The sequence below is a fragment of the Ceratosolen solmsi genome, unplaced genomic scaffold (genome assembly GCF_000503995.2).
Source record: "Ceratosolen solmsi marchali unplaced genomic scaffold, CerSol_1.0 scaffold27, whole genome shotgun sequence".
Classification (NCBI taxonomy): Eukaryota; Metazoa; Arthropoda; class Insecta; order Hymenoptera; family Agaonidae; genus Ceratosolen; species Ceratosolen solmsi.
In genome coordinates, this window is record NW_011948426.1 from 5,147,668 (window position 1) to 5,158,378 (window position 10,711).

Below are 10,711 nucleotides of genomic sequence, written 5' to 3' on the forward strand. Positions count from 1 at the left end.
CCACCATTGGGAAGAGCTGTTTTCATACTGCCTAGAGTGTCCGATCCAACTATGTAATCATTTGCGGCCGTTGGATAGAGTTCGTGGAGGGTCTTTTTCAACAATAAATTACTCTTTTTTTCTTCACACCCGCTAAGAGTTAAACCCTGCATATATAAAACATAACTGTCTTATGCCTCTCCAAATCATATGGATACATTTTTATTTTATTTTCATTTTTATAGAGGAAATAAGCATGATTGAATTACAGCTCAATAAAAGTAATAATGGAGATAATATTAAATTTTTAGTACACTAGAACCCATTTTATTTCGTATTCTATTAGCCGTTATGTATTAAATTAAAATAATATATTATATTTTAAATCATGTGCTTAAGTAATAGTTTAGTAAGTGATTAGAAATTAATTAAGTTTTGAGAGCCATTATCATTATTTATAAATAAAAAGAAAATCATCAACATTACCATCGATTACAATATTTTTCTATCATCGATGTGTATAAATTTTTTTAATTTCTTGGCATACCCCTTTTATGTCAATTTGAATAATAAACATAAGATATTGTAAAAACATTATTATTAAAATATTATACCAATTCTTTTTAATTGAAATATCAATGAACAATTATTGTCAATTATACTATGTGAAAAATTACGCATCAATCTATCGAAATTATATCGAAATCTATCTAACGAAATACATCGCGTGACAGTCAGATATGTAGATACTTTTGTCCGTATAAGAAAATTCATATACATAACTACTTAACAATATGCATTCTTCTACATTCAATGTTTTATTATGTGCTATTGTATATGTATTTGTACATGTATATACATTTTATAAATTATATTTATTAAATACAGAGGATGTAGCAATTTTTAAGTTTTTAATATCACTTGAGACAATGTCGTAGTCCTTTGCTCTATTTTTTACCACGCAATTCCTTTGTATATATATATATATATATATATATATATATATATATATATATATTTTTTTTTTTTTTTTTTTTTTTTTATTTTTTTTTTTTTTGATTATCATTAAATAAAAGAAAAATATATATTCTTTTAAATATTGTATAATTCTAAAATAATAAATAAATATAGATTTAAAATTCATTCTTTCGTATAAAAGTATTATTTAAATGTATTTAAAATGATTCCTATATGCATAAGTACTTTGTATTAGTGTTTAGTCAATAAAAATAAGAGGCTGATTAGGTTTTAATAACGTCCAATTTATAACCTTAAATTGTACGTTTAATAATAAAGTAAATGCAGAGTTAATAACTCAATAGAATATTTTTTTCAATAATATATTATGTATTTTAAAATAATTTTATGCATAAAACCAGTATGTATGGTTAAACAATATTTATAAATAATTTCTTTTCTTTTTCTTTTTCTTTTTATGAAAATGATTGAACAACTTTTTAAATATTTCTATGAAAAAAATAATAGTTTCTTACACATAATATATTTGATTATTAGAAATTCAAGTATAGATACATTAAATTTAATTATTCTGCCATACCACCAATGAAATAAAATAAAATCATATTCTTTTGGAATAATACTTAAATTCTTTATGGACGGTCAATATCTTTAAATATAATCGAATTGCTGATAATAAAAGAAATTTAATCTACGAAAAAATCAAGAAAATGTTTAAAAAAAAAAAAATCCGATGGTTTTAACTACATTCAGAATTTAAATCGAAACTTAATATTTGACTAAAAAGTTTTTTCCGTTTAAGATATAAAGTAAAAGCTTTCTGGCATATCGAAATCAAAATGTTTAACTTGACATTTACGTTTACGTCACATTCAGACAAGGTCATGACCATGTAAATAATAGTGTGATATTATGTCAGTTCCAAATTTTTTTCTTTAACTCCAAATTAAAATATAAATTATTAATAATTAATGTAGTATACACTAAATTTATTAAATTTAAAATAATATAAGATAAGCTTCATGTTATATTTTAATTACTTAATATAATTACTAATCTTTTTTTTTTTTTTTAAATCGTAGAAAATAAAATACATTAATACAAAAATTGTATCATACCATAAACAATTTACTCTAAATTTTTTATGTGCTCCTATATCTACGATGTTTATTTTTCTTTTAAATAATTTTTATTTCACTTGTGCGTGAAAAAAAAACATGATACTAAAATATTACATAAAAATTATTTTATACCGTTTAAAAGAAATTTTTTCTACTATATCATTGTTACATATATTATATAAATATAATTAAATTAAATTTCAGTAAAATACACACGAGTTTTCTAAATGAATATTGTTGTTATCTTGAAGAGTAAAATTACTATACAATATAGTTTTGCAAAGCACACAAAATAATTTCCAAATAAACATGATTATTGTTATAAGATAAATATTTTTCATAAAAGTTTTAAAATTACATCTAATTTATATTGCGATAAAAATAAATAGATACTGATCTTATACTCTAGTTACTGTAAATTCTAGTCAGTATTAAAAAAATGTGTATAAAGTATTAAATTATCACTTATAATAAATATACGTATATTTATAATTCTAACACTTAGCAAATATCAATATTTCTCATTGAATCTATTTCAATAGAAAATTTAAAAATGATTAACTTTTTTCGGTATGTGTAAAATACTTTTTAATTGAACAAAATTCTAAATATTATTATTACTTGTAATAATAAAAAAATAGACGGAGAATCAGTAATATTCTTTATTCAAGCTCAAATTAATATTCGTTTATTAAATTATCAAATATATTCGATTGAATTATATATTTGTAAAAGTTATAACTCATATTGTTTTGAGTAAGTAATTTATAAAATTTGATAAAATCAAATTCATATTTTTTGTATACTTACAACAATATCATAAGGAATACTTTGCGATATTTCAAGTTCTTCTTTAGATCGAATAATCATATCATTAATCCTAGCAGCGGTTTCTTCCATTCCCAATGCCTATAAATAGATTTACATTAGATTCATTACATAAAGATAATCTACTGCTATGTTAAATAAAATAAAAGCTCGATCATAGTATGTATGCTCGAGTCGCTGTAATATTGATTGGATAGATCTGACCGCATCGACTCCAATTGTACAATAGCAATTGCGCAAGTTACTAATAGTAAGAGCGTGTTTAAAAGACAGAGAGAGAGAGAGAGAGACAGAGAGAGAGAGACAGAGATAAAAAAAAGAACTTTATACTATACATATATACACAATAATGTACAGTTACGTTTGTAAAGTAACTTCAATGGTAAATTACTCTCACTTTCATCTCACACTCTCTGTATATCTTCCTCGCTTTCTTATCACCCTCACATCCTTTTTATGTCGCACCACTCTTGTCTGTTTCTCCCCCCTCCCTCTCTTACCCACTGTTCCTTTGAAACTTAAATAATCTTTTCCATGCATGGCAAATACCATTCAATTTTTTTATTGTACTCAAATTTCTTACTATTTGAATAATTACAATTAAAAATGTTAACTAATCCTTTTCTAAATTTATAATCATTATAATGTTTATTTACAGATAAATATTAATAAATTATTATTTATCAATTCTATATTTAGCTTTAATTTTAAGAAGATTTCGTATATGAAAATATAGTTTTATAAAATAAGTGAAAAATATTCATTTTAATATAAAAAAATTAATTTAAAATGTCAAAAATGTTTTACTTATATTGCATGAGTAAATTAATAATAAATTTCAATGATTGGCAATAATTATTTTCCGTTTAAAAGTAAAAAAATTATTTAGATTTCAGTTCTAAAGTTATAATTCTATGTAAATAAAATTATAATTTTTATTTTTTTATAATATATCGAATTCAATTACATAATATCAATTTTTTATAATCGTTAGTTTATATGTCAATTATACATAATGATTTTATAATTTTTATGAATTTACTAGGAATTCTTCAAGAATTCTTTTAATAGTCAGTTTAATAATAATTGTATTTTATATAAAATGCATATAATCTGAATATCTGATCCAGTAGATCCTTGAATAATAAACATTTAGTAACTCTATATTACTATATATTCATGTTTATAATACATTAATGCTGTAGCTCTATTACAGTAATGTTGTATTATTAATACAGCTTCTTAACAACTTTTTATATCCATAAAAACAATTTATTTACTTTATTATATCTTATTCTTACTATTTATAAATTTTCAATTAAGACGAAATGAAATTATTAAATACACTATTTAAATGATATTAAAATAAAGTATAAATTAACGTTGCAAGTTGTGAGAATAAGTTAGCAAATACAAATTGTAAGCATATAATTATATTCATTCTTACTAAAAAATATAGAAAGAAATTAATCTTGGCTTAGCTAGAATATTTACTATTTTTTAAGCATTTCTACATAGCATATGGGACTATTTTATAATAAATGTATATATTTGTCAAAAATAGTTAGAAGTTCTTGCAGTTAATAATACAACTAAAAAATCCAATGATCATCAAAAGATTATTATTACAACACAAAATTCTATTTCTACTTACGAACAAATTACAATTAAAACACTAAAAATAATTTTAATTGAAATAAATGCTACATTTTCGATCAAATGTAATTAACGTAACAAAGTATAAAATATAATAATTTTTTGAATTTTACATCTTTACAATATAAATATTAACGTTAGTTCTAACAATTATGAATTCTATCTTAGAAATTAAAATTAATTCTTTTTGATATTAAAAGTCGTTAATTCCATGATTTATAATGAAATGAACAATAATAATTAGTAATTCGATCTATTGAACTTTAAAATTTATCATCATATCATCATAAATCATATTTATATAAAAAATAATCTTAAGAAATTAACTATAAACATTTTATAATACACAAATTCTAATATGTTTGAAATATAATATCAAAATTACAATTAAATACGTTTAAATATGCGCTGAAACGTTCATCGTGAATGTTTCTAGTAAGACTTTTTCTAGGAAGACTTTTGTTTAAAGTATGTAATTTATGCTTAATGAATTAATAAATTATCTTATATTATTCTTCAAAACACTTTATGTTTATAAAATTATTCTAAAATGTTGTATAATTTATAATTATTATTAAAGTATTTGTATTATCACAATTGATTATTAGAACTTTAAAAAATATATATATCAAGCCTATTCTTCTATTATAATTACATTTATTAAAAATATTATTACTAAATGATTTACCCAGTGATTCGTGTGGGGACCCCTAATTTCAGCTAATTTTTTGCCAAATCCATCTATGACAAATAACATGGAATGTGTAGAACCGCTGAAAAATAATTTAATATAAATGAATAATTGATTTTAATTACAAATAATAATACTATGCTCCTTGTCCATATTTTATTTGTATAATATTATGTAAAAAAAATATAAAATAGTTCGATACAAAATGTTTAAGAAACTATAATTTCTATTATAACTATAATATGATCAGAAATATTATTGATAAATTTTAATGAAATATATTAAAATATATCATAATTAATCTTTTTATTTCATAAATATATTTTTATATTATTTATTATGTTGAAACTTAAAAGAAAATGAAACATTTATGATATTACTAATCTTATTTAATTACACGTGATTAAAAAATTGTAGAAATGCAAGGATTTTTATAATTTTATAACTTTATTTGCAGATTATATATTAAATAGAAATATAAAATTGGAAGAATAATAAAATTAGTAAATCGTGAAAACTTTATGCAAGAATAATTTACTTTTTCCATTATGTACATACGATTTATGTATTAACAGTTATTATTTATTCATTCATAAATTTAAAATAAACTTGAAAATATTTGATATATAACGTTTGTGATATTGATGAATAAACAAAGATGTGTTTAATTAATTTTTTATTCTCGTTCAATTATGAGAAAAACATGAATCATCAAAATAAAATAATAAAATAACAAATTACAAAAATTAAAAAATTTAAATCTAAAACATTGTAATGCGTAGTTACGAGGTTGAGGAACTGTCATATCGCATAATAATATTTTTAATAAATTCGATGTAACTCTAACTATAATTTATTGATTAATTAGCGACTTCATTTTTTTATAAAATACGTTCACTTGAATCATTTATATTACACAGTTACAGAATTACTAATTAAATTTAATAAAATAATGTTTTGATTTATACAAAGTTATTCTTATTATAAATATAATAAATATTTACTGTTTAGTCAACTTAAATTACATTAAATAAATATTTATGATTAATAAATTAACCAATATATTTTGAATAATATTTCCTTCATTGAACGAATACAAATTACGAATATAATCCTTTCCCATTATTATGAAAATATTATATTACTCGCTTGAAGATGTATTTGTATTTTACGAAGTTTCAAATTTATTTTACATAATAATAATAATAATAATAATATATATATTTATAATTTAAATACATTCTAACAAGATATATTTTCTTCCATAAATAAATGTTAATTTATTTTAAAAAATAACAGTATCATTGAAATTTTATTCCAAATATTATTTAAAATATTAAATAAATACTAATCTTAATAGTTATCTTTACAAAAAAAACTATAAATTAAATTTCTGATTAAAATAAGGTTTATACCTTATATTAATAAAAGATTTTACATTGTAAATCTATTAATTCGCTTTTTGTAAAACTAACTAAAATATTAACATGGTTCTTTAAGGTTTCTTTATTTTAATTTAGTTATCTTTAAATTCAAATATTCAAGATAAAAACAATTCATTCTATATAAGATTTTAATTAACGAAATTCAAAATTTTCCATATTATATTAAATTATACTTATCATTTTTTTTTGTTTAAACTGACACGTAAAATATTTTATGAACAAATACCATGTCCATATTAATGAACATTAAAAAATTTTAATTTGAAAAATAGTTTTAAGGAATCCCTTTGAATGAATAAAGCTTCATACTAAAATTAATGATCATGTTTTTATATTATATTAAATTTATTAAAAAAAGTATTTATTAAAACAGAAAATACAATAGGAATTTTTTTTTTTTTTTTTTTTAATAATAGTAATTTACCATATAAAAAAGTTTTAAATATGACTCATACCAGTAAATCATACTTGTGAGTATTAATGCCTACTAGTATAACTTCCTTTATGAGTTCAAAAATCAAAAGAATAGTATCATTACAAATTTAATTTAATAAATAAAAATATCATAATAACATAAGCTTAATATGACAATATGTTTTTATAAATGTACTACATACACAATCTATCTCTTAATCTTTGACTTTATCAAGTATAAGTCTGTGCTTATCGCGAATTTTTGATGGAATTTCAATATTTTTTACTACTAACTAAAAATAAGCAATGTGCTTGAGATTAAAGCGTTTATATGATTGTAGTAGTATCACACGGCGCAAATAAGTACATCGTACAACGAAATAAGTATCATTAATAATTGACTGCTACTGAAATCATTCGTGTAATAGCCTACTTACAATATGTTATACAAAAATGTCCTTTGTATTGCGTACTGAAATTACATTTTTTTATAATTAATCGCTTAATCGTGCAGTTTAATAATGTGTTTGAGAAATGTTAATAAACCACTATTTATAAAAATTAAATAAATTTAATAATGCAAAATTATTTTTAAAACACTTTTAGAAGATTTGAAAGAATATAGTAACAGTAAACGTACGCGTGTATCATATGAAAATGTAAGATAAATGTTCTTATTATTATCACTTGAAGATCGTAGAGCATCTTCGTATAATTGGTTTTCGATATTATTTTGATTAAATACTTATTTTTTTTTTTTTTTTGAAATTTCTGAAGATACTGTTACAAAAAATAATTAATGAAAATTAGAGAAAGGATATTAATAGGATTTTTAATTGAATTACTCGTAAGTGTAATGCAAAAATTTTTTATAATACGACCAATTGTTTATAACTATTATAAATACTTTTAATTGAATTGTTTAGTTTTAATCTATTTTTCGAAAATTTAATGTAACTAAAGTAAAATACATATTACATTAATGAACACACGTGGCAGCAAAATTGAATGATAATACTTAAATAGCTCCTTATAAATAAAATGAACAAAGCTAGTAATTACCATAGACATTGGATTTTAAAATATATCTGAATATAAACTATATAGCGTATTGATTTTATCATAATTTATATTTTCCTTTTTTCGTATTTTGCTCATTACATAAAATAATTCGATTTTAACAATTTCTAAGTATTAAATAATTATTGAATAAAAGAAATAACAATAAAAAATTAATGATTACATTTTCATAGGTTATCGTATATATAAAATTATATTTTTTATTTATAACTAGACATAATAAATTAATTACTATAAAATTCTTTAATGTGAGACTTAATAAAATACAAAAATACATATTTCAAGTATCATTTCAAAATTGTTAATATATAACATTATATTTTATCAAATGTAATTCTTCATGTACGATTAATAAATATAATTACCCTTCGATACCTCCAATCCTGATATCTTCTGGTTTTTTATCCGGACATTTCGAAGATGCATTTACTTTTCCGTTCATGTTCTTAATTTCAAAAGTCCAGGACGTTTCTTTATAATACGAATTTTATCAATTTATATCTCTGCATAAAGCTAAAAAAATTATTTAAATAATTACTCCAAAAATAATCTATAAGATCACAAGAATTTATAATCTTTATGCTTCTTTATGATAATAAATTATGAAGAATCTATATTTTTAATTTTAATGGGATTACATATTTTCATGATTTATAATATACAGTATAAAATTTGTTATTAATTAGATTTTTCTCGATTGTCAACAGTAATTATACTCAACAAGTAATCTCGATTAAATATTATTATCATTGAATAATGAAAGTAATTTACTTAGTATATAAGTATTGAAAAATTTCTTGGTCATATAACTATGCAAGAGTGAAAGTATGAAGTTAAAATTGAATATCAAATTAACTAAAGTAAATGAATAAATTACTGTATAAGATTATAAGTTAAGTATCTTTGTTAAATGACTGCATAAGAAGGTCTTCGTTATATACTTCTATTATTAAATACAAACGAATAACTAAGTATTCATTAAATACTTATACCCTAATGTGAAAACTCTTATTTTAATTTCATATAAATTTCATGTATTTCAGATGCTTTATAAAATAAGAGTATGAAAATTAAGATAGAAGCATGGCATTGCTTAATGATAATTATTTATTTATTTGCCAATTTAAAATGAAGTTCCAATGAACTAAACGCAAAATAGTTTACACGAATATATATTTTACTGTGTGTGCATCATAAACGCAAGCGCGCATGTATGTGTGAATTCACAAAACATTTTATGTTGATATTGTGCAAAAGAAATCAGGTTTTTCAAATCACGTCAACTATAAAATGCTATTTTTATAATTGGTAAGCTTTCACTATAAACTGGAATATAATTTCGACGTACCAAGCGCATGCGCTTACATGTAGGAAACATAAGCAATACTCACATTCCAACGGCACAAGTGTAAACGAAGAATAAAAATTCGGTAAATACCAATGGAGCTCGCGCGAAGGGCAACTTATATAAATGCGATTATTTATTGTTATAAATTGGTTTGTTCGGCAGATATGTGGTACTATAATTATTGAAAATATAATATTATTTGGAACTAATTCAAATTAGTTCAAATTTCCATACGCAAGCATACTCGCTCTTGCGTAGCAGAAGAGAAAAAAAAAAGAAGCAGAAGCATTTCTGTGAGCGGAGTCTATAGTTAAGTTAAAATAGCTACGAGCATATGGTTGATTTGCGCATAGGAGAACCATTAAAAAAAGAGAAAAAGTTCAAATAATTACTTGCAAACCTGATAGTTATTAATTTTTCGGTGTCAAATTGTTAAATGGACATGTACATTCGTTCATTAATCAATAGTTGGTATAAATATTTTTACGCAGAGAAACTCCGAATGAAAAGTAACGATGAAATTTTAATGATTCGGGCTAACGTACTGTCGTTTGTGTGCAGACGTAGAGGATCGAGGATCTCAAAGGGGTAGTTGCAGAAGTTCGTCGTCGCTCATCTGCTGCAATTATACGCGTAGGCCTCTAAGTTTATGCGCGTTCGTACGTGCTCGTGTTTGTGTATATATATGTATATACACTTTACGTGGGTGCGTACGTGCGTAATTGTCTGGGTGCCCGTGTTTATATTTGCATTAAGCGAGTGCACCACCTGCATTCGCGTACGCGTGTGATTATGCGGGTGGTAATGATATATAAACACGCGATGTAATTACGAGAGTACGTGTATACGCGGTCTCTCTGTTAGCTAGAAGGTTATGTTGGTGAGCGGGTGAGCGGGAGCTTGTTGCCGCGACAACTGAACACACGTGTCGATTCACTTGTTCGTTCGGCAACGCGATCGCCGACTAAGCGGGAGAGCAACTGGAGAACCAGTGCGAGGAAGTCTAGCCAGGCCCGACCAGCCGAGTCCCGACACTCCCGCACTCCCGGCTCGTTTACTTAGTTTGGCTCTTAGGTCAGCTGGCGGCTCTTAATCGTGACGTTTCCCAGTGTCGATTGAGCATCACGCGTATTAGCCTAAGAATATACGTTTCATTTTTTTTTTTTTCAAT

The 10,711-nt window shown here is 23.0% G+C and overlaps 1 protein-coding gene across 1 annotated transcript in view; it reads right to left on the reverse strand.

Moving 5' to 3' along the window:
- Positions 1–10,211, reverse strand: part of Nagk (N-acetylglucosamine kinase) — a 14,482-nt gene extending 4,271 nt beyond the window's left edge. Inside the window, exons 1-6 of the mRNA XM_011500860.1 lie at positions 9,933–10,211; positions 9,584–9,712; positions 8,558–8,705; positions 5,251–5,335; positions 2,889–2,987; positions 1–146 (exon numbers count right to left, since the gene is read on the reverse strand). The exon at positions 1–146 is cut by the window's left edge and continues 113 nt beyond it. Of these exons, the coding sequence (XP_011499162.1) occupies positions 1–146; positions 2,889–2,987; positions 5,251–5,335; positions 8,558–8,634 (407 nt within the window). The 5' untranslated portion in view covers positions 8,635–8,705; positions 9,584–9,712; positions 9,933–10,211. The remainder of the gene's footprint in view (positions 147–2,888; positions 2,988–5,250; positions 5,336–8,557; positions 8,706–9,583; positions 9,713–9,932) is intronic.
- Positions 10,212–10,711: the final 500 nt, after the last annotated feature.